The sequence below is a fragment of the Notamacropus eugenii genome, chromosome 2 (genome assembly GCF_028372415.1).
Source record: "Notamacropus eugenii isolate mMacEug1 chromosome 2, mMacEug1.pri_v2, whole genome shotgun sequence".
Classification (NCBI taxonomy): domain Eukaryota; kingdom Metazoa; phylum Chordata; class Mammalia; order Diprotodontia; family Macropodidae; genus Notamacropus; species Notamacropus eugenii.
The window spans coordinates 374,801,474-374,828,371 of NC_092873.1; the positions used below are offsets into that span (position 1 = coordinate 374,801,474).

At 36.0% G+C, this 26,898-nt stretch overlaps 1 protein-coding gene across 2 annotated transcripts in view; it reads left to right on the forward strand.

The window, feature by feature from the left end:
• USP32 (ubiquitin specific peptidase 32) overlaps positions 1 to 26,898 on the forward strand; it is a 262,811-nt gene that overhangs the window by 74,390 nt on the left and 161,523 nt on the right. For both annotated transcript variants that reach the window (XM_072646922.1, XM_072646921.1), the window contains exon 2: positions 1,712 to 1,839. In XM_072646922.1, the coding sequence (XP_072503023.1) occupies positions 1,712 to 1,839 (128 nt within the window). The remainder of the gene's footprint in view (positions 1 to 1,711; positions 1,840 to 26,898) is intronic.

Consider the following 26,898-nt stretch of genomic DNA (forward strand, 5'->3'; position numbering starts at 1 on the left):
GCTTGTTAAGTGTAGGGGAGGGGTGGTCTGGCCACTGGAGGTCTCCTCTGCTAAGCTAGAGTATAGACACACTCAGTAGTTGGTGATCCTGTCTATGCTAATATCTTCCCATTTCTCTTGAATTCCTTAAACTTACACCTATTCCTGTTCTGGAGATATGCACATTCTGGACTTACTATTATCTATTACTGTACTTCCCTTCATGTACTTTTATCATCCACCCAAACTGCCTTTTCTCTTCCTCCTTTTTCTGACTTTGAGGCTTTCCACAGTTTGTTCTCTCATTCCTGGAATATGCACTTTCCTCACCTCTATCTCTTCCTTTTCAGAATAGTTAGATTATTCAGCATTCTATTAACAATACATGTATGTCTATCTTTTCACATGCCCTTCAGCGTTGACTATTCCTATCTTATTTCATCTTTACCAAATTGCTCTGTATATTGTTATTTGGAGTATTCTTTCATAGGATTGTTAATAGTTCACAGTTCTTTTGAAAACTGTTGGTTCATATTCTTTTACCACTTTTCTATTAGGGAATGGATTTTGGCCTTATATATTTCTGTTAGGTGTGTGTGTGTGTGTGTGTGTGTGTGTGTGTGTGTGTGTGTGTGTGTGTGTGTGTATGCATCTCAAATATCAATCCTTACCAGGGATATTTGATATGGAAATTTTTTTTTTTTACCCCAGTTGATGATTTTCATACTGATCTTGGTTGCATTTAAACAAAATAACTTCTTGATTCCTGCTGAGGCCAACATACTTAATAAGATACTTAGTAGTGTGCTTTAAAAGTCTTTACCTTAATCAGAATGATTTTTGGCAAGGAAGCCATTCATTGAGAGTTACTTTTTCCCCTAACACTTTAAAGGTCGCTGTAGGCTGAAAGGCTTAGCTAAATTAGAGGTAGGACTGCTGTCTTGTGGTGGTGCTGGAAGAAGAGGAGGAGGAGGAAGAAAAGAAAGAGGAGAAGGAGAGGACCAGGAAAAAACTTCATTAAAGAGGCAGCACCTGAGCTAGAACTTGAAAGATAAAAAAGTTTTCTAGAGCTAGATATTGAGGGGAGGAGTACATTGAAAATGTACAGATACATTAACAATCAAGTAAGTGGGAAAGGTAAGAGGGCAAATAGGTTTATTTGGCTGTAGTACACAGGATGTGTGAAATGTAGAAAGTTTTTGTGCCATGTATTAAGAAGAAAGTGTCGTGTGTGGGAGGCGTTTGGCTAGATGGGAAGAGAAGGGGCAGGTAAACAGGTAGGAGGCCATTGTATTAATTCAGGAGAAATACTTGAATTTTGCTAGAAAATGTGTAATGTGAAGTTCAAATTGTATTTAGATTTTATGTTGGTCTAGATCATTTATGTTATTATGTTACATTCTTTGCTATCTCTTCCAAAATTTGTACTCTTATTTTCTGATCGTTCTAATAAATGAACACTTTAATATAATGAATAGTTTTAAACAAGTGACACTGAACATTTTGTTATTCTATGTATTTTATATATTAGACTTTATGTAAAAGATTTTCTAGTTAAAATTTATGTCCTAACTTCTTTTACTTATCTAGAAAATGGAAATATGTCTTAGAATTCTCTTTTTTATTGCTCATAGATTTATTTTCTTAGGAACTGAGTTGAAAAAGTTTAGAAATTTTGAGTGTGCTTTTTTCCCTCCTGTTTTTATATCTGTCTTTTCTTTCTAAATTACAGTCACAGATGTAGAACTGAAGCGACTGAAAGATGCCTTCAAGAGGACTTGTGGACTTTCATGTTACATGGGCCAACAGTGCTTCATTAGGGAAGTACTTGGGGATGGAGTTCCACCAAAAGTTGCAGAGGTAAATTGCTTTTCCCCCTGAATCTTCCAACGTTTTCCAGTTCTTCCCACATTTATTCACCTTCATAGTTTGTTGTTTCTTATTTTTTCCTTTCTATTATGATTATATAGATCTCCTATTATATTACAGTGGAACTACCTCCTTAGAATCCAGGCTTTCTGTTTCTGTTGTGCCTCTGATCTTTAGTAGCCACTGATTATAAACCTGGCAACGGTTAGATGACTGTCCTCTTTTCTTGACATAAACCTCTCTCCTAGGTACAAGGCCTATATGGAGAAATCCAGTTAATTCTGTAAATTAAATGTTGTAAAACAAAAATGCAAAGAATCATTTAAATTGTACTCACTAAAAGTTAGGAATAATTGGTTTAAATAATTGCTTTTTAAAAATAACAAAGTGCATTGTTTGCATATGCTTTTGTACATTGTGATATTATATCAGATCTCAAAAACAACCCAATAAAATAGAAAAATCAATTACTGAGCAACTTATACTTGTATACTTGGTATACATCCTTGAATCTTATTTTGTGAGGTGGAGCCAAAGCAGCAGGGCAGCAAGAAGATGTTCAGTGATTTGCTGCCCCCTTTCAAATAAATGTGGAGAAAACACTTGACTCAGTCTTGATGGGGGAGATCCAAGAAAAAGTTACAGTGAGTGATTTTTTTTCTGATCACTTTGGCATTGGGAAACAGATCTGTGGTTACTGTAGAAAAGGACTGGTTAGGATTATACAATGGGAATACTCCAGGGCATGAGAGAGTCTGTGCACCAGAACATCTCAGACCTATACCGGGGCCTTGAGAGGGGAATAAGTGAGAACTGGCATCTTTGTTGCCCACTTCCTAATTTTGGGGCACAAATGCAAGATAGACTGAAGGGAGTGGTACTTGTGTCTAGGGGTCATATTCTAGGATAAGGAACCATTACAAGGCATGTGGAGTTCATTGAGAGAAGAACAAATTCAGAAACAAGCAGCAGCAGTGTGAGTCAGATCCTAGATGCTCAGAGCAGGATGAGTCAGTTCCACTTTCTAGTTGAAGCCTTTAGAGCAATGACCAAGGCAGGAATTCCAGACCAAAGAGGATCCTGAAGTTGTCTCTGGTTCTAACCTACCTTTCCATCTTCACTAGATAATTACTATTCTTTTTTCACTTTCTCTCTGTTTCCCACACATAGCCCTTTATCTCCTGGCTTATCTTTGCACTGTTGGTCCTCCATGCCTGGAAAGTACTCCCCTTTCATCTTTCCTTTAAAGAATACATCTTTTTCAGACACAACTGAAGCTCTACCTTCTGTGTGATATTTTGGTATTCTCCTCCCTAATATTTAACTATTTGTATTTGTTTTATATTTACTGGGTATATACTTGTATGTGTCATAATTCCCTGATGGAATGTTAGCTTCTTCAGAGTAGGGATTGTTTTATTCTTGTATTTGTATCCTCATCACCTATATGTTTTCTGGCATATAGTTGGTACTTAATAAATGCTTGTTGTTTTATTGATTGATTGTAGGTTTTTGTTCAGTAAAATTCAGCCTCTGATAACAGTGGCATTTGGGTTCCACTGTTTGGGATATATTTGGATCATCAGACACTAGCACAGTACCTAGAATGTACCATATGTTTAGTAAAAGTCTATTAAATGGAATTGAATTGCAAAGTGTTTACATTAAAGTGAGAAAAGCAATTCTCTTTTGTAACCCTCCATCTCCTCTTTGACTCATTACATCGTGGTGTTGCTGCACATAGAGAGAATAGAAGAATACTATTCTGAAACTTAGAAAGAATAGAAGAATACTAGAAGAATAGTTAGAAGAATACTAATTTGAAATCATTTTTCAGTCGCTAGATCTGGTAGATTAATTCAGTAGTCATCTCTGTCTGAATTCTACATTTTCATTTACCTGTCTTCATTTTGAGACAGCTGTATGTATTTAATTGTGTTGTTTTTTTGTTTGCATTTTTGCAAATAAGAAAAATATTTCTAGGAATTTAGAGAGATAAAGATATAGCAAAATGCAACCACTGTGATCTTGTAAGCATACAGAAATGGATTTTTAAAAATGCATATTACTGACTTGATATGGTTCATAATTTGCAAATTTTCACCTAAAGTGACTTTTAAAATGGCATCATAAACTTGAAAAACAAGGTTAATGGCATATGACCTATCATTAAAGATAATGGGACTAGTGAATTCTTTTTATAAAACACTATGACAAATATATTATCTTCTTAATGAATATTTTAAGAGATATGCCATATGACAAAAATTATTTGCTTGAAGCACTTTCTTAATCAGATAGTAACAAATCTCTTATCAGTATGGTATAATCATATGTATTTAGGTGTGAGCTTTATTTGTACAAATTTCTGTATAGTTAAGGTTTTTTCAGGCGTTGAAAATGTATTCAGAGATAGTTTTCATCTTGCTCAAAGTCATTTTTGAGAAAACACTTTGATCCAAAAGTATTTTTTGTAATTGATAGTAGTATATTGTAATAGATCTAATTTCATTGACCATTGCCAGCATTAACAGAAGTCTGCTTAAGGGACAGTTAAGTATATTCAGCCACAACAATATAAAGTAAATTTTAAATCTTCTGAGTGAAAACCCTTTGGAATAAATACAAAACTTTTCACGTTTTAAGACCATCTTACTTTGTTAGCTTTATAGTACATCAATTAAAATACTCAATTCATATGAATATGTAGAGATGAATCCTATAAGATGCAGCTCAGTTTTTTATTTTTGTGGTAATTTCCCAACATTTTTCTTTTTAAACTCTAATTCTGTGGTCTCTTTCTATCTCCCATCCCCCTAAATTGAGGCAAAGTGTTTTGTTGTTTTCTATAGTTGATATGAAAAATAAGGAGTGAGGAATCTGTATTTAGGATTGTAAGACATACTACTTGAATTTTCTCTCTCTCTCTTTCTCTCTGTCTCTCTCTCTGTTTTTAAAGTTATAGGAACATCTTGAAATATCTTACTGACCTTTCTGCAGCCTTTGACATTGTCAGTCACTATCTTCTCCTTCATTTATATTCTCTTCTCTCTAGGTTTCCGTGATAATATTCTATCCTAGTTTACTTCCTACCTATCTGGTACACCTGTTATGTCTCCTTTGCTGGATCTTCATCCACATCACTCTTGCTAATAGTGTGTGTTTTCCAAATTTCTATCCTGGGCTACGTCTCTTCTCCTTCTATACCATTTCCCTTCGTGATCTCATCAGCTCCCATGTAATCAGTTATCTTTATACTGATTTTTCTCAGATCCAATTATCCAGTACTAATTTCTCTTCTGACTTCTAACCATAGGTTCTGAAATGTGTGATACTGCCCCAAAGGGATGCTGGACCAATCAGGGAGGTGGTCATAGCCTCTGGTGCCATTGAGGAGCATTGAATAAAAATAAAGGAGGGTGGTGGAAGCGTAAGGAAAGAAGAGAAGGAATTTTTGAAAAACTGTTCCTCCATGTTTCATCTCTTGTGTAACAGAGTTAAAGTTGTAGTGATTACGTTATTTTCCAAATAAACACACAAAATACAAGTTATAACCAATCAGTGGTCAAGTCTGCTGACAGGTCTTAATAAGCAAGTGTTGGCAGACCAGGGTGTTGTGCATTGTCATGAAGTCCAGCATGCATCAGCAGGAATATGTGCCTGTGATGACTTGTTTATAGTACAATACTATACAGTTACATGATGCAGTATTGTATCATGAAAATTTCAATGAAAGAAAAAACCCTACAAATTTACAATAAATTATTAAATTTAAGATGTCATTTAAAGAAATTATATCTTTTTGAAATGGCACAAATTTAAAAAAAACTGTTAAAGGGTTAAAGAAAGTTTATTTCTAGGGGAGTTCTGAGTAATTTTATCTGAAATGAGGGTGGTAAACCAAATAAATTTGGGAACCTTTGGTCTAAACTCACATCTCCAACTATTAGTTGGATATCTTGAACTGTATGTCCCATAGTCAATTCAATATGTACCAAATTGAATTCTTAACTTTCCTATTACTATGACTAGTAACACTATCCTCCCAAACACTCAGGCTCTCAACCTAGGTATTATGCTTCTTTCCTTGTTCTCTGTCTACATTCCCAGCGCCCCACCCCACTCCAAGTTCTTCTTAACATATAATTTGTTGCAAAGTCCTCTAGGTTCTACCTTCATAACATCTCTTATATATTCCACCTTCTCTCCTCTGACACTGCCACCACCCTAGTACACATCCTCATGACTTTATTCATGGACTAATGCAGTAGTTTTCTTATTGGTCTCCTTTCCTCAAGTCTCTCTAGTCTAGTCCATCCTCCACTCAACTGTGCAAAGCCTAAAATGCAGATCTGACCACATCACAGTCAGCATCAGTATCTCCCTATTGCTTCCAGGTTCCTTTAAATTTAAAAAATTTAAAAAGTCCTTTGGCTTTTAAAGCCCTTCATGTCTTAGCCCCTTTTTCAGTCTTCCTAAACCTTACTCCTTTCTATGTACTCTGTGGTCCATTGACATTGACCTCCTTGCTTTTTTTTGCACAAGACATCTATAAATATGTTTACATCTTTTCCCCTTTTTTATGACCTCTTTAGGATACAGACCTAGTAGGGGTATTGCTGGATCGAAGGGTGTGCGAAGTTTGGTTGCCCTTTGGTTGCGTAGTTCCAAATTAGTGTCCAGAATGGTTGGATCAGTTCACAACTTCACCAGCAGTACATTAGTGTCCCAATTTCCCCACACCCTTTCCAACATATATCATTTTCCATTTTTGTCATATTAGCCAATCTGATAGGTGTGAGGTTGTTGCTCAGAGTTGTTTTAATTTGCATTTCTCTAATCAGAAGTGATTTAGAGCACTTAATTATTCTTTTAATAGTTTGAAAAACAATGTATTTCATCACTAATATTTTTCAGTTAAAATAATTTTGTGTGACAATCACATTGTGCAAGGGACCATGTTTTTAACAAGTACTTATATCTATATTTCATCTGACCTCAGTTGCTCAGCTGTCACTGCAGTGTCCAATGCAATTGTCTTACATTATGTCATTTTCATGAAAAAATTCCTCAGTTCTATCAAATGTTTCTGTTGAAATGGCACCACTATGATTTATCAAGCACTTACTGTGTAGTCTTCTTAAACCTTACTATATTAAGCATAGTGAATACAAATATGAAAAAGGCAGGCCCCATCATCAAGGAAGCTATAATCTAATGAGAGAAGATAATATACAAAAGGAACCTGGCAGTGAGGCAGAGGAACTTGGTGTTGGGTATGACCTTGCAAAAGCCATGTTTCTTTGTATAAAGTCTGCCTAAATCTAGCCTTTAGCAGGCACCAAGAAGTGGCCAGAATTAAGTGACTTAGGTTTCTGGAGCTCCGTGTTCACCAGAGAGGCCACTTACTACTATATGTCCTTTGAAAAGGAGGAGCTTGCTTCTTCCTGGGTGCTAGTTGCTGTTGAATAGATGACAAAGGATTGTACGGTCATTCTTTGTTCAGAGTAACCTATTATGATTTGCATGATATAAGATGATTGCTTTAACAAGTTGAGTAGAACACAAGAGGCTTCTATTGCTCAATTGAAATTATATCTTAAAAGTCATGTTTGTCTAGGTCTCTTCTGTATTAGTACCTTTCCCACATAGATGGTGACTATGCCAGAGATTGAGACCTCCACTTCATGTGCTGTAACCTCACCTACTCTTCTGGCCTAGTGGGCCTTCATCTAAGTGACTTGGCTTCTTAGGAACACTATTTTACTTGGTTGACTAATGACTTTATTCACTATAGGAGAGACATATGCAAGCGGACTTTATCTTCCACCAACCCTGAACATGATACCTTAGGTAGTGGGGGTCCTGGAAAATTTTTTAGTGAGTTGAACTTCAGACTGTATGACTGGCATGTGAGAGAGCCTTGAAGGATGGGGCAGAGAAAATTTTTATCTACATTAATTCCCAGGCAATGACCATGGTTTTGTCCAAATGGTCTGAGGCCCAGGGAGCACAAGACTGGACAGTAATTGGTTCTCCCCTTTAAAGTCATGACAAGTAGAGGAATTTTGCTGATGTTTTCCATTGCATACAGTTGTTTATGGGGAATGTCAGCACCATTAGAGATATCTTATGCTAACTTAACAGGTAAACAAGAATAGAAGATTCTGGGGAGTGAGTCTTGTGTTATTTTGGATGTGTGGGTGGCTGTATATTTCCCTCTGCTTAAGGCCAAGAAAGCTATTATTGCCCAACAGTGTGTCCTTGTGCCAGGAGGAGAATGCATTTAACTCAGGTGGCCCTTATCTTCAACCAGCAAAATGGCCCCTTCTCTTTTACAAATCAGATTTGTACCTGCTAATCAACAAATGCATTGTTAAATGTATATAACTGCCCAAGCCAGATATTCAAACTTCCAGAAGCCATGTCTGATAAATGCTACCACTCCGGGAAGGGAAACAGGTCTCTGGTTTAGTGGTTTCTGGGATCTAGATTCCAGGAAGTCATTCTTCTTAAGAATGAGCTGTTTTTAGTACCAGATTTCAAATTATATTACAAAACAGTAATCATTAGAACACTCTTTTATTGGCTAAAAATAGACTTTGCTGGTCAGTGGATTAGATTTAGTGCATACACTGTACAACATACAGTATAGTAATCTAGTGTTTGATAAATCTAAAGATCCTAGTCTTTGGGGCAAGAATTCATTATTTGACAAAAATTCCTGGGGAAACTGGAAAACAGTCTTGCAGAAATTAGGTATAGACCAACATCTCACACTGTACACCAAAATAAGGTCAAAATGGATATGTGATTTAGACATAAAAGGTGATATCATAAACAGATTAGGTGAGCATGGAAAAATTTAGCTTTCGGATCTGTGTCTAAAAGAATTTTATGACCAAACAAAAGATAGAGAGGATCATAGGAAGCAAAATAGATCATTTTGATTACATGAAATTAAAAAGCTGTGGCACAAACAAAATCCAATGCAGCCAAAAATTAGAAGGAAAGTGGGAAACTGGGAAAAAAATTTACAGGAAGTTTCTCCGATAAAGGTCTCATTTCTCAAATATGTAGGGAACTGAGCCAAATTTATAAAAATAAGAGGCATTCTTCAATTAATAAATGGTCAAAAATATACACAAGCAGTTTTCAGAAGAATAAATCAAAAGCTAATCGTAGTCACAGGAAGAAATATTCCAAATCACTATAGATTTGAGAAATACACATTAAAACAACTGAAGCTATCAGATTACCTAATATGAGACAACGGGAAAATGACAAATGCTGGAGAAGATTTGGAAAAATAGGAACACTAATGCACTGGGTTTTTAAAAATTATACTTTATTTTTCCCTCAGTAACGTATAGAACCAATTTAAAACATTTTTTTTAGGTTTTGTGTTTTGTGTTTCAGATTCTATACCTTCCTTCCTTCCCTCCCCCAGATGATAAACATTCTGATATAATTGTGTACAATCATATAAAACATTTTCATAGTAGTAATTTTGTGCAAGAAGACTTGAACAAAGAGCAAGGAAAGAAAAAAGTGAAAAATAATATTAAAAATAGTATTCTTCAGTGTGTATTCATACAACATCAGTTCTTTCCCTGGAGGTGGATAGCATTTTTCATCATGAATCCTTTGAGATTGTCTTAGATCATTCTGTTGCTGAGAGTTGCCAAGTCATTCACAGTTCTTCATTGTATATCATTGCTGTTACCATGTACAATGTTCTCCTGATTCCACTCAACTTCATATAGCATGATTTCATGTAAGTCTTGCTAGGTTTCTCTGAAACTATCCCTCTCATTATTTCTTGTAATGCAGTAGTATTACATCATAATCATATGCTACAACTTGTTCAAACATTCCCCAGTTGATGGGCATCCCTTCAATTTGCAATTTTTAGTTACCACAAAAAGAGCTGCTATAAATATTTATGTACATATGGGTCCTTTTTTGCTTTGATCTCTTTGGCCTATGGACCTAGCATTGGTATTGTTGAGTCAAAGGATATGCATAGTTTGATAAGCCCTTTGGGGATAGTTCTCCGTTGCTCTCCAGAATGATTGGATCAGTTCACAACTCCCCCACCAATGTGTTGCATGCATCAAACTCATCTATGTGTACATCCCTGGAAAGTATATTGCCTAGGTGAGTAAACTTATCTATAGCATTCAAAATTTCATTTCCTGTAACTGATATTTTCATGTATGGATGGATGGTGGAGAACCTGTTTTCTTGTTAATTGCTAGGCCAAAATTATCACAAGTGGTAGAGAATCAATCTGTACTCTGTTGCACCTCAGCCTCAGAGGCTGCATCAAGTGCACAATTACCTATGAACAAAAAGTCACACACCAACTCTCCCTCAACTCTCCCTCCATTTCTATCTTGGCTTGTCACTTTTTCAAGTTAAATAATTTATCATCACTGTGGTAGGTGACCTTGATATCATTTATTCTCACTGAAGATGTCCAAACAACATTGCTGAAAACATCATGCTAAAAAAAGCATGGGAGCAAGCACACAGCCTAGTTTCATTCCATTTTGTGCGTTCATCCTTTGCTGCCGAAGAAGACCCATGCCATCAGAGAAATGATGACATGATTTGTACTTGACTTTGAGTGAGGGAGGGCTGTGCAGGTCACCAGCCTCACTTCTCCTCCAGAACTATCTGAGTCCAGTGACCAGATATTCATCAGGATGACTGGAGATGACCCAGGATGAGGCAGTTGGGGTTAAGTGACTTGTCCAAGGTCACACAGCTAGTAAGTGTCAAGTGTCTGAGGTGAGATTTGAACTCAGGTCTTCCTGACTCCTGCACTGGTGCTCTATCCACTGCACTATCTAGTACCTGATAGCTTCATTCCATTGGTGACTGTTAAAGCGCAAGGACATTGTCCATTATCCAGAACCCATGTAACTATGCTGTCATGAATTTGGTATATAATAAGGATGAACTTCTCTGGGCAACCAAATTTTGCCATGACCTTCTGCAAGCCTTCACTAATGATAGTATCAAAGGCCTAAATCACATCAACAAACATTATCTACAGACCTCTGTTCTGCTCCTGGCATTCTCCTGGCAGCAAATACTATTATTAATCATTTGTCAACCCTTTCTGAAGCCGTACTTGCTCTTGGGTAGATAATCATTTTCCAGCTGAAGAATCAGCCTATTGAGGAACACTCTGTTAAGAATCTTGCCAACAACGTCTAAGAGACACCTCTGTGATTGTCACAGGACAACCCATTTCATTTTCCTTTATAGAAATGGACAGTGGAGGCATCCTTGAACTCTTTGGGGATAACGTCCTCCTACAAATTGACCTCAAAAGTTTCAGTCAGCTTTTGTAGGAGCAGTGGCCCTATCTTCTCTTTTGTCCTGTAGGGCCAGATAACTTTCTGTACCCCATTACCTGTATTTCTTATTTCCTAGTAGCAAGAACAGTACTCGACAGTTGTTCCTAAAACTTTGAGTTCCAACTTCTCTTCATCCCTCCCTCCCCACCCATTCCTTTTGGGAAGGCAAGCAATTCAATATAGGCCATATCTGTGTAATTTTGCAAATGACTTCCATGATAGTCGTGTTGTGTAAGACTATATTTCCTGCCATCCTATCCTGCCCCCCATTGCTTCTGTTCTTTCTTTTGATCCTGTCCCTCCCCAAGGGTGTTGACTTCAAATTGCTCCCTCCTCCCATTGCCCTCCCTTCCATCACCCCCCCCTGCTAGCCCCTTCTCCCCCACTTTCCTGTATTGTAACATAGGTTTTCATACCAAAATCAGTGTGCATTTTCTTCCTTCCTTTAGTCAAATGTGATGAGAGTAAACTTCATGTTTTTCTCTCACCTCCCCTTTTTTCCCCTCCACTAAAAAGTCTTTTGCCTGCCTTTTTTATGAGAGAGAATTTGCCCCATTCCATTTCTCCCTTTCTCCTCCCAATATATTTCTCTCACTGCTTAATTTCATTTTTTTAAGATATGATCCCATCCTATTCCATTCACTCTGTGCTCTGTGTGTGTGTGTGTGTGTGTGTATGTAATCCCATCAACTACCCAGATACTGAAAAGTTTCAAGAGTTACAAACATTGTCTTTCCATGTAGGAATGTAAACAGTTCAACTTTAGGAAGTCCCTTATGACTCAGGTGGGAGCAGGGCTGTCACACGGGGCTCAGTTCCCTCAGGGGGTTTATGGGGAGACCTTCAACAATGGATCCAGGCTCCTGCCTGCTTTGGGAGCCCTTGTCTGCTGCTGCCTCTGCTGCTGCCTTCTGAGGGGGCCTGAGTTATGGAGACACCCTGCTCCCTTCTCTGGGAGCTGAAAAGACCCTCTCACTGGCCTTTGGTGCCTGTGGGTGGAGGGACCTGCGCTGCCGCTGGAGATTCTGTCCCTGAAACCTGCTCGGATCTGCTCCCCTCAGTGCCGTGGGGCCAAGGCAGGGCTGGGCTCTGCTCTGGGTCCAGTGCGCAAGGGACCTTTCGGGTTAGTTTTTCAGGTCTCTCTGGAACAGAAATCTCCTTCACTCCATTGTTCTGTGGCTTCTGCTGCTCCAGAATTTGTTGGGAGTTCTTCTTTACAGGTATTTTATGGGCTGTGGGTTTGGAGCTAGCATATGTGTATCTTTCTACTCTGCCATCTTGGCTCCTCCCCCCTCATTGCTGTGTATTTTGAATCCTCTCATGTTCTGCTATGTACATGACAATGCTTTTTTCCTTATTTTGTGTTATTTTAATTTTAGTATTTTAAATTCCTTTTTTCTTTTCTTATTTTGCATTCAAGTTTAAAATAAAACATTTACAAATAAAAAAATTAAGTATCTGACTAAAAAAAAGATTGTTAATGGAGTATCTCTCAGTAACAATGCAACTATAGTATGGTAAGAGCATATTGGTAGCACCAATTGTATGTATAGCCTTTGACAACGGAGTGCTATACAATACTACATGTAGATTGCTTTGGGCTACTCTCTTTGGCACAACAGTAATTCACAAAAAGCATGGTATGATTTGACAAGTAGACATGAGACTTCATGTCTGGCTTAGTAATGTTTGTGTATACACACATGAGCATACATACAAGTGTTGTGTGCTACAACATTGCAACATTGGGATATACATTAATAAGTTTCATAGTGAGTGCTGCCAAGTAAGGCATGCTATTTTTATTACCTGTCAGTACAAGCTATTGAGTTTAGTTTTATTTTGTATATACTTACTATTTAAATTTAAATTTAGACTGTCACCTTTCCTATAATTTAAATGATTTAGGGTTTGTATATTGCCAGAATGGTTTAGAACAGTCTAAAATTGGAGTACTCACAGTTAATTTGAGAGTTTGACTTGTAATTAAGATAGTCCTGCCTGATTATTGTTCAAGCAACAGGGATTATAACCTGCTAATTCCCGGTCTCCCTGAGAACATATGATGTTGAAAAGAAAGAGCTAAGTCAATGCTTTTGTTTTTTTAAAAAAAAAACAACAATAAAATCAATAAGTGGAATAAGCAATTTTTCTTTATGTAAAAATTGAATTTAAACGGATGGTAAGGAATGTGATTGTCAATTCAATGATAATTCCTCTATTCTCCTTCAAAACTTTGACTGGAACAGGTATCAGCAAAGGGTGAGTAATCTCAACCCTTCACTTCTTTCTTGGGAATAAGCAGTCATTCATACTCACCCTCTAATCATAAAAAATATATATAAACAATAAGATATATTTGATCCTATAGAGTGTTTATCTGCTTCAGATTGTCTTTCCAAAGGGAATAATACTTGCATTTTTCTAGCTCTCTTGTTCTTACAGTCATCCAGTCTATCTTCTTACTGTATTCAAAAAGGTTACCTTTATTGGAAGGTAGAGAGCATGATTAGGGTTAGACTGTGAAGACTGACTTTCAATGGAATCTTTTTCACTGAAAATTTTTAGGGATTGTGCTAGATGGCATAATCATACATGTGACCTTCACTCTTATCACAGAGGTTTCCTTTTTTTAATATGAATTTTATCTGAAAATATTTTTTGTATTTAATTAGTAAAAATGCCATTTTCAGCAAAACTTTCTTTGGCTCTTTCTGAATTTAGAATATAATAAAATCAGTTTTTTAAAAAATTAAGTATGAAGATTATTTAAAAAAATATCAAAGGTTAAAAAAAGAAATCTTGAGTACTGCTTTGACATTCAAGTACTCTATGGATCTGTGATCTCATGGGTGGAGCTGTTCCTTCCAAAGGAACTTTCATTCTTACCCATTCTTTGTGACTCTTATTTGATGTGTGTGTGTGTGTGTGTGTGTGTGTGTGTGGACGGAGGGGCATGGGAATTTCTTCATTTTGTCTTACATGCTGAGGATACCAGTAGAGCATATGGCTTGTTTGTGAGTTATTTCTTGCTCTAGCCACATGACTAATGTATTTTCTGCTCATACATTTCTGAGATATTCTTTTACCTAGTCCTTTTTTTCTCTGAAAAATCCTCTTATTTTTTAATTTTTGTGTAATTGATTCACTCCAATAATTTTATTTGATAAATATTTTTTCTTTATACTTTGTCACACTTTTTTGTTATTTTGCACAGTGTGAGTACTTGATAATATTTGTTTAAAGAAGGAATCAGAAAAAATTCTAGACTTGAAGCATATGAGTTCATTCAAGTAAAAGTCCACAGTAGCAAAAGCCAGCAAGTACCTAAATTCTGATAACTACATGCCCAGTGGTTGGTGTTGTTTTTGACTTCTTGCTTTTTCTGTAACTTTCTAGCTCTCATCTAATCAGTTATCAAATTCAAACACAGCCTATCCAATAGCTCTCATAAAATCTTTCTCATAATTCCCTCTACCAACATTCCAGTGGAGACAAGATTACTCTCTGGGACTAATAGAATAGCCTAATAATAGTAACATCTAGCATTTTATATAGTATTTTAAAGTTTTCTTTATATTTAAGATTCATAATTCATATGAGTTATAATAACTTTCCTTTTCTACATGTTCTACTGCTCTTGTTTAATTTATAAAACTTTTTGTTTCTGTACTTATTTCTGCTATTCTACTATATTGGTTCTACATTCTCCCTCCTTCTTTCTCTCTCTCTCCCTCTCTCTTTCTGTCTTTAAATTTCACAGTCATCTATACTTTTGATAGTAGCCTGTGACTTTATTCCTTAGCTTTCACAATTTCAACTCTAGGACTTACTTTGTCTTTGTACACTTGATGAAATCCATGTAATTTCCATATTTTTTGTTTTCTTTAATGACATTTAAACTCCTGTAAGCTTAAATTGGACCATAATATTATAATAATGAAAATAGTTAAAGTATATACATATGTGTGTGTATATATACATACACACATAATATATAAATATATATGTACTTTATCACTCTTTACACATATTATCTCATTCTATCTTCACAACAATCATAAGAGATAGTTGATACTATTATCCTCATTTTACAGTTGAGAAAACTAAAATAGAGGTCAGGTGACTTGCCCCAGGATTATACAGCTAGTGTCTGAGGCTGAATTTGAACTCAGGTCTTTCTGATCCTAGACCCAGTACTCAGTGTACTATGCCAGCTAGTAGTTGTAGTGGCTCCACTTGCCTTGTTTGTGAAAAGAATTTGTTATAAAAATTTTTGCAGATCTTTTCCATCTCCTATCTGTTTGTTGTCTGCCCATGTGGTTTTATCTCTAAAGGCTTTGCTTTGTTGGGCATCAAGCTTTCTGAAACTATTTCTTTTTGTTTTATGAGGCAGTGTTGCTCATTATCTTTCACCATCCTTCTCTCTAAGATTTTGTAAACAATTTAATATTTTAAATTTGTGCTGCCCTTGACTAACGTTTTTAAGGATACTGAACAAGGTTCCTTTTAGGGTTTTGTGGACTTTTAATTTTGACAGTTAATTTGTACTGATAAAGTTTCTATATGAAATTAATGTAATTTGTACCTATGTCCTTTCTTGTCTATATTATACATCATTTTGGATTATCACTTCTTGTGTGTGGGCTTGCCAAATCTTTTTCAGGGTTGCACATCTACCTTAGGTGTCCACTTTTCACCCAACCTTCACCTGTGGGTCCATAAAGCTGTAGCATGAGCAGTGGGCACACCCTGGTAAATTGTCTTGTCAGGTTGTGGGTAATTACCAGGTCTTGCACCTGTTGTTTGGGGGAATATCTATACCAGGCATATGAAAACTTCCCCAGGCAGAATGGACAGACAAGAACAGTTTATTCCAGTGACCACGAAGGAGGCTGAAACAGGTGCTGTGGAGCACTTAGAGCTTGTTCAGACATGAAAGATGCCAAGGGCATCCACTGTATTCCCTAAATTTAAGTGTATTCTAGGGCTCTATGTAAGGTCTTTTTTTCTCTTTCTTCACTGTTTTGGTGACCTCATCATATTACAGGAGTTTAATTATCATCTCTGTGCTGATGATTCCTAAAACAGTAGACCTGTAACTCCTTATTTTTCGTCATCCTGCATATCTGGTTAGTTGCTAGATTTTATAGTTCCTGTCTCCATAATATTCTCTTCACTCACATGGCCACTACCCTAGTGACCTCTTTTCCAGGCTTGGAAGAGCTTCCCAATAGGCTTTCCTGCCTCAAAGTTTCTTCCCACTCTAGTTCATTCTCAATATAGTTGCTAAAGTTTTTTTCCCCCTAAAGCACAGATGTGACCATGTCAGTTCTCTGCTCAATACAATCTACTGCAGGTTTTCTTAACCTAACAATTAAGAATTGCATGGTCTGCGAACTTTTTAATAAATTTTTTCATTTTTTTATGACTTATTTCAATGTAATTGCTTTTTTATAATCTTATTTTTATTTCCACTGTATTTTATTTTAAGAATTTAAAAACATTACTTTGAATAGGGGTTTGTAGGTTTCATCAGATTTCCAAAGGAGTCCATGACACAAAAAAGACTGAGAGCATCCTTGGCTCTGTTACTTCAAGAATCGAATATAAACTCTTTTGGGTGGCATTTAAAACTCTTCACCACCTGAATTGAGCTTTTCAGTTTTATTGTGTATTTACTCCTCTTCATGGTGTATATTTTATAGTTAAACTGGCTTAACCATACCTCATCCCGTATATTCCATTTATGTTTACATTGTCTATACTTAGTTCTGGAATGTACTCCTTTTTCCTATCCATTTCTTAAGAATCCCTAATTTCTATCCAGATTCTACCTAAATTCTATCTTCTTTAGCATTTCAGACCTCATTTGGGTGTTGTAACCCATAGTTTAAAAAGGATTTGAAGGGGTTGCAAGTGGAAAAAGTTTAAGAAGCCTTGTTGTAGATGAAACCTTTTCCTACTACTTCCATCTAATGGTGCCTTCTCTTTCAAATTTCCTTATATCTATTTCATGTGTACTTTTACATGTAGCTCCTTGTAGGTGGGGATTGTTTCACTATTTTCTTTGTATTCCCATTGTTCAAAGCACAGTGCCAAGTTCGTACTTGGTGCTTAATAAATACGTGTTGGTTGACTGAAGTCTTTAACTTCTCTAATTTCTTATTCCTGACACATGTTTTCCAACAAAATTTTCACCTTTTCACCATTGTTACAAAATTACCACATATAAAATTATATATTGAGTTAATCTCAAAGATCTCATTTTCTACTGCTTCATGTGGTGCCATATATACACATAAAATGTATATGTTTTAATTATTTTTGTCTTTGCATTATTTATCATGAGCATTGAAATATGAGATAATAGAATGTTCCTTAAGATGTTGTTTCCTAGTGCCTTTGGATGTAACATAAAAACAACTCTGCCTTTTCAGGAAGAATCTGCAAACCATCCATCCACTTAGCAGCAACTTCCTCTTAATTTCTGGTTTTGCTTTAATGAGATGTTAATACAATTAAGTTGCCCCAGATATTACAAGCACTTGATTATTGGACAAGTATCACATTTAGCATTTCAACTCATAGGTTAATGTTTCTAGATCACCTGAAAAATGTATGATTCTTGATATCCCCTCTCCCTATTTCATATCACTGTTACAGTTTGTATATCATTTCAAAGCAATGAGCTAATTTTACTTAAGACCCATCTTGAGACAAGTGGCCTTATTTATGTTTCTTGTATGATTTATGATAAATAGCTTTAGAGTATTGATAAGGTAGAAATTTAAGGATATTCATCTGATTGATGATCATATAACCCAGGCAACTAAGTGGCTCAGTGGACAGAGCCTTGGCTCTGGACTCAGGAAGACCTGAATTCAAACTTGTCAATTCTGTAACCATGAGCAAATCACTTAATTTCTTTATGTCTCAGTCTCCTCATCTGTAGAATGAGGTTAATTATAGTACCTACTTCCCTTGGTTGTTGTGAGAATGAACTGAGATAATATTTGTAAAGCATTTCATAAACCCTAAAGTGCTATATAAATGCTAGCTATCATTATTATTATTATATGTGTTAAATTTAAAGTTAAAAGTTATGCTAAATACAGTTTTATCACAGAATATAATTTGAAACTATTGGGTTGTAAAGCTAATGGGATTGAAGATCATCTCCGCCCATTAATAGGCCTAAAGTGGAACCCATTAAGGGAAACTTGCTTAGGGGAGGTTTGCTTGCTTGAAGGCTTTCATACCTTTTGTTAGTAAGCCACTGAAACCTAAGGGTTTCGATGTCTTCTGGCTTTGTATGTATTCTGAGGTTAGCATTTTGCTTCCGGGCTCACTCTTTAAGGAGCAACCTTCTTCCCCAACCTCCCCTTTGAAAACCCAGTTGTTGGTTCTTCTCTCTCTCTGGTAACTATGTATGTATATAATGGTCAAATAGTTGGATCTTTCTGTTGATCTGTGATGTATGTATTGCTTATGGTAAGACAGAAGCCGTGTCTGTTGGTCTTATTTTCTCTGTAATTTCTGCTTATAATTTCTGTTTGTATTTTCTCTGAAGTTCAGGGTGCTTTTTCCCCTGAACTAAGTGAATGATAAATATATTTAATTAAAATGATTGTTGACCCCTTTAAAGTTGCTTTTCTTTAAGAAAAGCAGATTCAAGAACCAGTGCTAGCAGATCATCCTGGGTATGCTAGGGTGCTTGCCTTTACCTGGGTTAACTCAAAAAATTTATTTTTTTTATTTAGAATTTAAGGACCTTGGGCCAGTTATGTAATCCAAGATATTTAATTTGTATTCAGGTAGCATTTTTCTTAATCTACACATATGGAAGTAGATTTAGCCCTGAAGCTTGCTTTGTAATAATTCTTTCATTTATAGTGGCTGAATTACATGATATATTGTACAGTGTCAGTTCATTGACAGTACACCGTTGAGCAGCTGAAAGTACAAGGTCTTCTTTTCCAGAGACCCAAATGGTGGAGAGGTGCTTTCCCCTACTCCCTGCCTTTTTTAAAACCATTTAAACCATTTTTTAAATCATTAAACTATTTTAAACCATCCATTTTTCCCCTTAGATTTCCACTAAGAGTAATTTGCTAAAGTCACAGAGAATTTAGGTAAAGACATTGGTAAACACTGTTAAAATTCTTCTGAGTCTCAAAATAACCATTTTCCCCTGCTTCCTCCCTTTAAGTTTTCTGTGGAATTACTATTTGTGTTTTATTAGTTGAGGATTGTAGAGTAAACTAGTTTTGACTTATAAGAATTTAATTGTGATAATTTTTGTGAAATTCTGTTGAAAATGCCATAATTATGATTTCAAATGAGTTTTTTAATTCTTTAGTTGACTTGTTTAATTTTTTTGATGATGAACAGCACTAGCTGCATCTCATTCTTAATATTTCACTTTTTCTGTCCATATTTTCCATCGTGAGGGGAGATATCCCAACTGGCAAATTTCAGCTTATCTTTTAAAATTCTGATCCTTCACTTAATTCCTACCACTAATTTTCTCAGTTCCCACTTCCCTTATTTCAATACTTAAAGAATCTATAAATCATTGCAGATTGCATGTTCTCTCTAGCTTTTCAAATGTTCTTGGGTTGATAGATTTATCTCCCTGCAGCTATTCCAATGGTCTGGCTTCCCTGTTTTTTCATGGACAGTACATATACAATAAAGTCCATCACCAACCCTGTATTTGAAGCCTTTCTACCTTGTTTCTTTTAGGACGTATAGTTTGAAATGTTCAGTAGGTAATTAGTGACATGACCCTGAAACTCAGGTGAGAGACTGGGACCTAAATCTGTGAGTCTTATGTATAGAGAGAGTAATTAAATCCATGGGAGAAGGCTGCACCACTGGCATAACTTTTCAGAACCAGGGTCACCTCTCTCTCACAATACTATGTCAAAATGGGACTTTACCAAATTTAACTTAAAGCTAGATAAATAAGAAATGAGACAGCAAGTATTGAAATTATAAGTAGTTCAGTGTGACCACATGTCATTCAGTTTTTATGTCATTTCATTAAGCTATTCATTGAATTAGTGTATCTCACTCAATGTGAGAATGTGATAAGACTTTATTTAGCCTGAAAGGGCCAGGGTCTCACATTGCATCCTGGGCCAACTCCAGCTGTCCTGGTGAATATCAGGCCATTGGATCCAGATGGCTCAGGAGAAGAAAGTGAGGTTGATGACCATGCATAGCCCTCCCTCACTCAAATCAAAGTCAACTGCAAGACATCATCTTGATGTCATGGTCTTCTTCGAGAATGAAGGACAAACACAACAACAACCTTTGAATAGGCTATTACTAGTGAATGTCATTTCTGAACCTGAGGCAATATTTTTATTTTAAATTTCTTTTTTTATTATGAACTTAATAAACATGAATATTTCAATATATAAAGAAAGAGGAAAAGAGGATTGTCTCTGAAATTGGACTTCCATTAACTTTATTTTTATATTTAAAAATACATTAAATTTGACAACATAATAGCAAAACTGTCCCACTTGTATGTGTCCTTTTCTAAACATCTTTTCTCTTCTGTGTATTTTTAAATGTTTCATTACTACTTTTTTGTTCTTTTCTCCTTTTTTTTGGCATCATATCACTAACTAGCAATTTTCTTACAATTTTTCCCTTTCCCAAGACACCCTCTTGTGTGTAACAAATAAGTACAGTCAAGCAAAACAGATCCACACATTGGCCACATATAAAAATATGTCATTTTGCACCTCTAATTTATCACTTCTCTGTCAAGAGGTGGGAATCATTGTTCATCAGTAATTTTCTGTAGTTAAGATTAGTGTTTTTATATTGATCAGTTTTTAAGACTTTTCAAAAGCTGCTCTCTTTTACTCCAGTCTAGTCATTGTATAAATTGTTCTTTTGGTTCAAGCAGTGAGTTTTGAAGCCCTTCTCTCTTTTCATCTAATTTGTTAAGATCAATTTTTGTGATGATATGTGCTAATTTTAGTCTAAATCATAGTTGCTCTCCTTTTTTGATATTATTTGGGGCATCTATTGGTGTAAGACAGAGTTGGATCTCGTATGTATGATTTTTGTTTCTGTTACTTTTGCAGATGAACTCTGGAATTTTGCCCTTTACCAGTGGTCCCTTTTCCTTGAAGCCTTAAGGAATCAAATCATCAATTAGCAATAATCAGACATTTATTAGCTTTTATTTATGTGGTAGGCATTTTGTTTACACATATAAAAAATAAAAGTCTCATCTCCAGGAGCTTTCATTTTCTATCCATGTTTGACAAAATGTACATTTATAAATATTTGCATAATGAATACAAGGTAGTATTAAAAATAAGATTTGATTAGATATGTGGGATGAGAAAAACTTTATATATATTAACCCCTTTGATGCTCTTGTTATGATTCCTCAACTTACAGTTGAGGAAACTGAGGCCTATAGAGATTCAGTGACTTGCCCAGGGACAGCCAGCCAGTAAGTGCCTGGCAAGATTTGAACTTCCTGACTCCATGTACCATGCTTTTCCATTGTGTAACCTTGTTGCTTTGGGTATTTATTTCTGGGAAGTTCTGTTACTTTCTTTCTCTAGAAGGGAATCTTATGGTAGATAAGCTACCATAAGCTTGTAGCGGACTGCTGTTTGGGATAAATTGATCCTAATGTATTGTAATGATCCTTATGAGGATAAAAGTATTGTGGTCTAACAGAATGGGCCAGTGATCTTGGGGAAATATAACCTGGATTTATGTTGTAGATCTGCTGCTTATTATCTTTATGAACTTGATCAAGTTTCTCTAGGCCTCTTTCTAAGCCTGTGACCTTATCTATAAACTGAAGGAACTGAACTAGCTAACTTCCAAGACCCCCTCTTGCCCTGATGTTTCGTGAATTCTTTAAAGGAGAAGAATTTTCTTCATTCTCATTCATTTGCACTTTGGTTAACACTAGCCATCTTCTATTTCATTTTCTAGTCACATTTTTGCCACACTGACTCCTCTGGTGTTCTAAACTTTCTGTTGTTCCAGATAGATTGTGCTTCACTTTTCTTCTTCATCCTTGTGCTGGCAAGGCTCCCTGTGTTCCTGGTTCTGATCAAATTTAGTTTTAATATAGTTCGTTGACTTTTTATTCCTAGAATCTGAGTCCCTCGTGGAAGTTTTGTTTGAAGAATTCTTAATCTTTCTGTACAGCACTAAAAGCATATGTGGTTTGCTGGAAGGCTATGCTATTTAAACTATTTGTAATTATATACTAAATATTTCTCCAGAATGAAGAAAATCCCCTTTATTGATTGTTGACTCTCAGTGTTATTACTTGTTTCTTATATGAGCGTGTTTTTCTTTTTATCCTCTTTGAATTCTCCCCAGGTAGGAGAGAATATAATTTGTTAAAAAAAATAAACTTATTACCTTCAGTAAGACTTCATTATATGACTTCTATTCATTATTATGACCATTATTCTTTTCGTTAGTTAAGAGCACTTTAATGATGATAGCAGGGAAATATATTGATTCTTTTCCCATCCTTTATACAGTAATAAAACCTTCAATGCCTGTTGTCTCTAGAGTAAAATAAAAATATCCCTTGGATTGGTATTTAAAACTTTCCTTAGCTCCATCTTATCTATTTTTCTAGTTCTGTCTCATTATTTGCCTTCACATCCTTTACATTCGAATCTAACTACTAGTTATTTCCTCAGCCATGTTACCAATCATCTCCATGCATTTATATGGTTTTTCCCCATGTCTGGAATTTAATCCCTACTCATCTCTGACTTTTAGGATCTTTACCTTCCTTCAAGATCCTTCTCAGGTGTCACCCTCTCTGTGAAGTCTTTCCTGATCTCTCTTCCTCCCCCAGTTGTTAGTTTTCTGTTTCTCCTCACATTTTCCTAGAGTACTTTGCTCATTCCCCTTCCCCTTCCTCTTTCCCTTTCTCCCTTGTTATTACATAGCTAAGTATATGCTTAGAGAAATTTATTGGGGGGACTGGTTCATTTTGTGTTTGTTTCCCCAGTGCCTCACACTGTGCCTGGGATATAGGCAAATAACAAATATTTGAATTTAATTGAACTGCATTCCAAATCAGCAGTAGCCTGTGTGAGGTATGTTAATCTTCTTGGTAGCTTTAAATAAGCTCCTTTTTGGCATCTTTGGAACTAAGCTTGTACTCAGAGGACTCACTTTGTTTTGAGGGGCTTATGTTTTTATCTGAATGTGTTAGGGTATACTACAAAACAACTGTCAATGTATACCTTGTAATCAGTATAACATCTTGATCCATTCTGTGGGAAGTGGATGCCATTGTCTTAGCTGATTAGTTGGAAAATGTTCTTGTCATTTGATCAGCCTTTTCAGCTTTGGTTCCCTTTTTGTATTTTATTTTCTGACTGATCTAGTACCCTATTGATCTAATCTGTGGGGATATTGGGGTATGTCTTATGCAGATGCACAAGTATATATTTACTCTTACTGTTGATATCGCTTAGCCCTTGTAGCAGCTAGGGTCTGGTCCACAGCTGAAAAGAATTTGTGCATGTCTTTTGTGGCAGGCACAGGGATCATAGCTATTGCAACAATTTCCCAAAACTGACTTACAGTGTAGACTTGGAATTACTTGCTGGAGAGCCAAAAGTGTTTCAAACACTGAACCTTGGGAATGTGGCATAGGGTTAAGGAGTTTGACTAATGGGAGACATGGGATTCTGGATTCTCTAAAGGATATACTTGGGCCTGGGATTGTAGGAAGTTGGGTTCAAGGTGTATGAGAATTCTGGAAGCTCTTTTGTTTTTCCTCCATTTTCCTCCCCACCTCCAATTTCTTTAGTAGCAATAAGGAGTTTGGTAGGAAGGAAATGTGTTAACTCTCTGTCTTTTGAGTTTCCCGTTTGGTATAGATACAGAACACATTTTCCTAAAGGAACAATTTTGTATTGGTTGTACTTACTTTTCAAGAATAATACTCTCTAATGCCCATAATGTGGCCAAAGTATTGTTCATGTATATAGTGGCCAAGAATTTTAAGTCCTTGCTTCCATAGATTAGAGCCGTTTCTTTGGGGCTGATCTAAAACTCTTTTGGCTTATTTTGCTGCTCATATACCTAATGTTTACTTTGGGAAAATCCTCCAGAATTAGCTAGGACTCCACAAATTTGGTCAACAAGGTTTCTAACTCCTGTACAAGCACTCCAGATGACAAATGTGTTTATTAGATATGAGTCAGCTTTTATTTCACCTCACAGAATATGCAAAAGATATAAAGGATTCGTAGATTTCCATAAATAAACAATGCAGAGAATACACAATAGCTCAGAGACAATAACACAATTTCCTTGTAGCTCTGTTAGGTCCCTCTTTCCTTAGGATTTTTAAGTCGTCCAGACTCAGCATCATGCCATGGTTTACACTCCTTTTCGGAAGGGAATTGAACTTGAAGCTACTGGATCAGCAACACCTTGACATTCTAGTGAGGACTTTTCTACTAGTACTTCTTTGATGGCTTAAACTCCCCTGGAAGAGAAACTCCTTTAATTTGCTAGCTAGGTAATTATTCTTCTCTTGAAATTCACATACTCTGAATTGTTCACTGTAATACTGGAATGCAAAGTCCAGATCCTTTGCTTCCTTGTCATGACTTTAATGCTTTATCACTGTAATGCCAAACAATGGACCGTGTCCATGATCCTCTTCTTTTACTAGTAGTCATGTTGTTCGTGAAATTCTCTTTCTCTCAAAAGAAGATTAGTTTTCTGGACTGTTGGATTTGAGATTACTTGCAAGATCATTTCTATGACTAGCAACAGAAACACATACTCGTAGATGCTCTCTCTCTCTTCCTGCCTGCCCCTCCCCCAGAGCCATATGCTGCTGCTTTATTGTCTAGATTTCTCTGAGGTTAAAAAATGTGGAAAGCAGAAAAGAAGGGAAAAGGCCTGGGTACTTGATTAGTATTACCTTGTGTAGGTCAGCACAAAAGGTGACTTCCTCCAATAAAATCAGTTCTCCTAAAAGCCTGAGCTAACCAGTTCATCTTATGGCAAGTGAGGGCAACTGAGTACAGGTAGCTAGGAGTTGAGAAAGGAATGAACTGCTAGGGTATGGGCTAGGAGTGAATGGGATGGTGGGCAAAGGCCCCCTCATAAAGATACACTCAGGCTCATCAAATTGATTTCAGAAATGTTCTTCATGGAATCATATACAGTGTTTTAAATGGTAGCTTGATATTCAAAGTAACCAACAAAAGCTAACCATAATGTGAATGTAGAAACTATAGTGAAGGAAAACAATACTACTACAATTATAATGTATATATGCTGCATATACTTGTGTATTATGTGTAACATATATTGATTGTAATGTTTTCTTTCTGCTACTGTTATATATATGTATGTATGCACACACATGTACATATACACACATATCCTGTATGTGTTTAGTTATTTGTTTTTGTCTCTAATAGAATGTTAGTTCCCTGAAAGTAGAGACTTTTTTTGTATCTGTAGCAGGATACTTGACAATGCAGTAAATACTTAAATAGGTATTTGTTGATTGATTGGGTAAGTAGACTTTTGGAAACTATTTCAGATCCCTAAATATTATTTGTAATGTGATTTTTTTCTATAAGTCAATTTTATCAAAAATATCAAAATATAATAATGCATGTTTTCTAAATTCAGTCCATAGTACACTATAAAGAACACTGCATTGGGAGGCCGGGTGATCTGCATTCCATTTTCTGCTTATTTTCTTTATGACCTTGTTTAGATTAACCTCTCTTTTCTAGGAAATAATACTTTTTAGAACCCAGTTTATTTGTAATTTAATGATTTAATGTATTGTTATTTGTAATAATCTATAGTATGTAATAGGTGGCCTTGGAGTTAGAAAGATATGGCTGGGTGTAAGACCTGCCTCTGATACAGAAGATCTGTGTGGTTTATCACCTGTAGCCTAGGTCAGTCATGCACCTTTTAGTGCTTTGAGATGCTGAGTTACAAACAAATCAGTTTCAGGGAGCTTCTTTACCTAAAATGTTCCCTGTATGGATGAAGATTTGGATACTGCTTCCTCCCTTTTAAAAAGGGGTGGGGTCTTTGGCACATTGGATAAACTGTTTTCAGAGTCAGCAATACCTGTCTTTAAGATCTTTCTCTGGCACATGCTGGCTTTTGAGGCTGGGCAAATCACCAGATATATGCACCAGACAATTCAACTATAAGATGCAGAGCATATCCACATTGGTAGAGGGAACTGGTTCATTGAGAATTTCTTGTAGCAGTTGAATCATGGGGCCAATTTTAAAAAATCATTTCTGTGACACTTGTTTTGCTATATAATTTTATTTCAAAATATAACTAACAGAATTAGACCAGCTATTCTGGTATTCTGATTTCTGCCCCTCCCTATAATGATCATATTTCACTTGAGGGTTAGAGCTTATAAATATTTTTCAACTGAGTCATGTTTCCATTTTAGATGTTATGGTACATAGGTAGAGCTTATCAAAACTTGTAAGTATTTGCCTAATTTAATTACAGTCTCCAGGTATAACCTATTTAAGACTGAAAACAATCCTTATCTACCTTTACGTACCAGCAAGCACCCTTACACATTCAGGATGGCCTGCTAGTGCAGGTTCTTAGATCTGCTTTTCTTAAAAGGAAACTA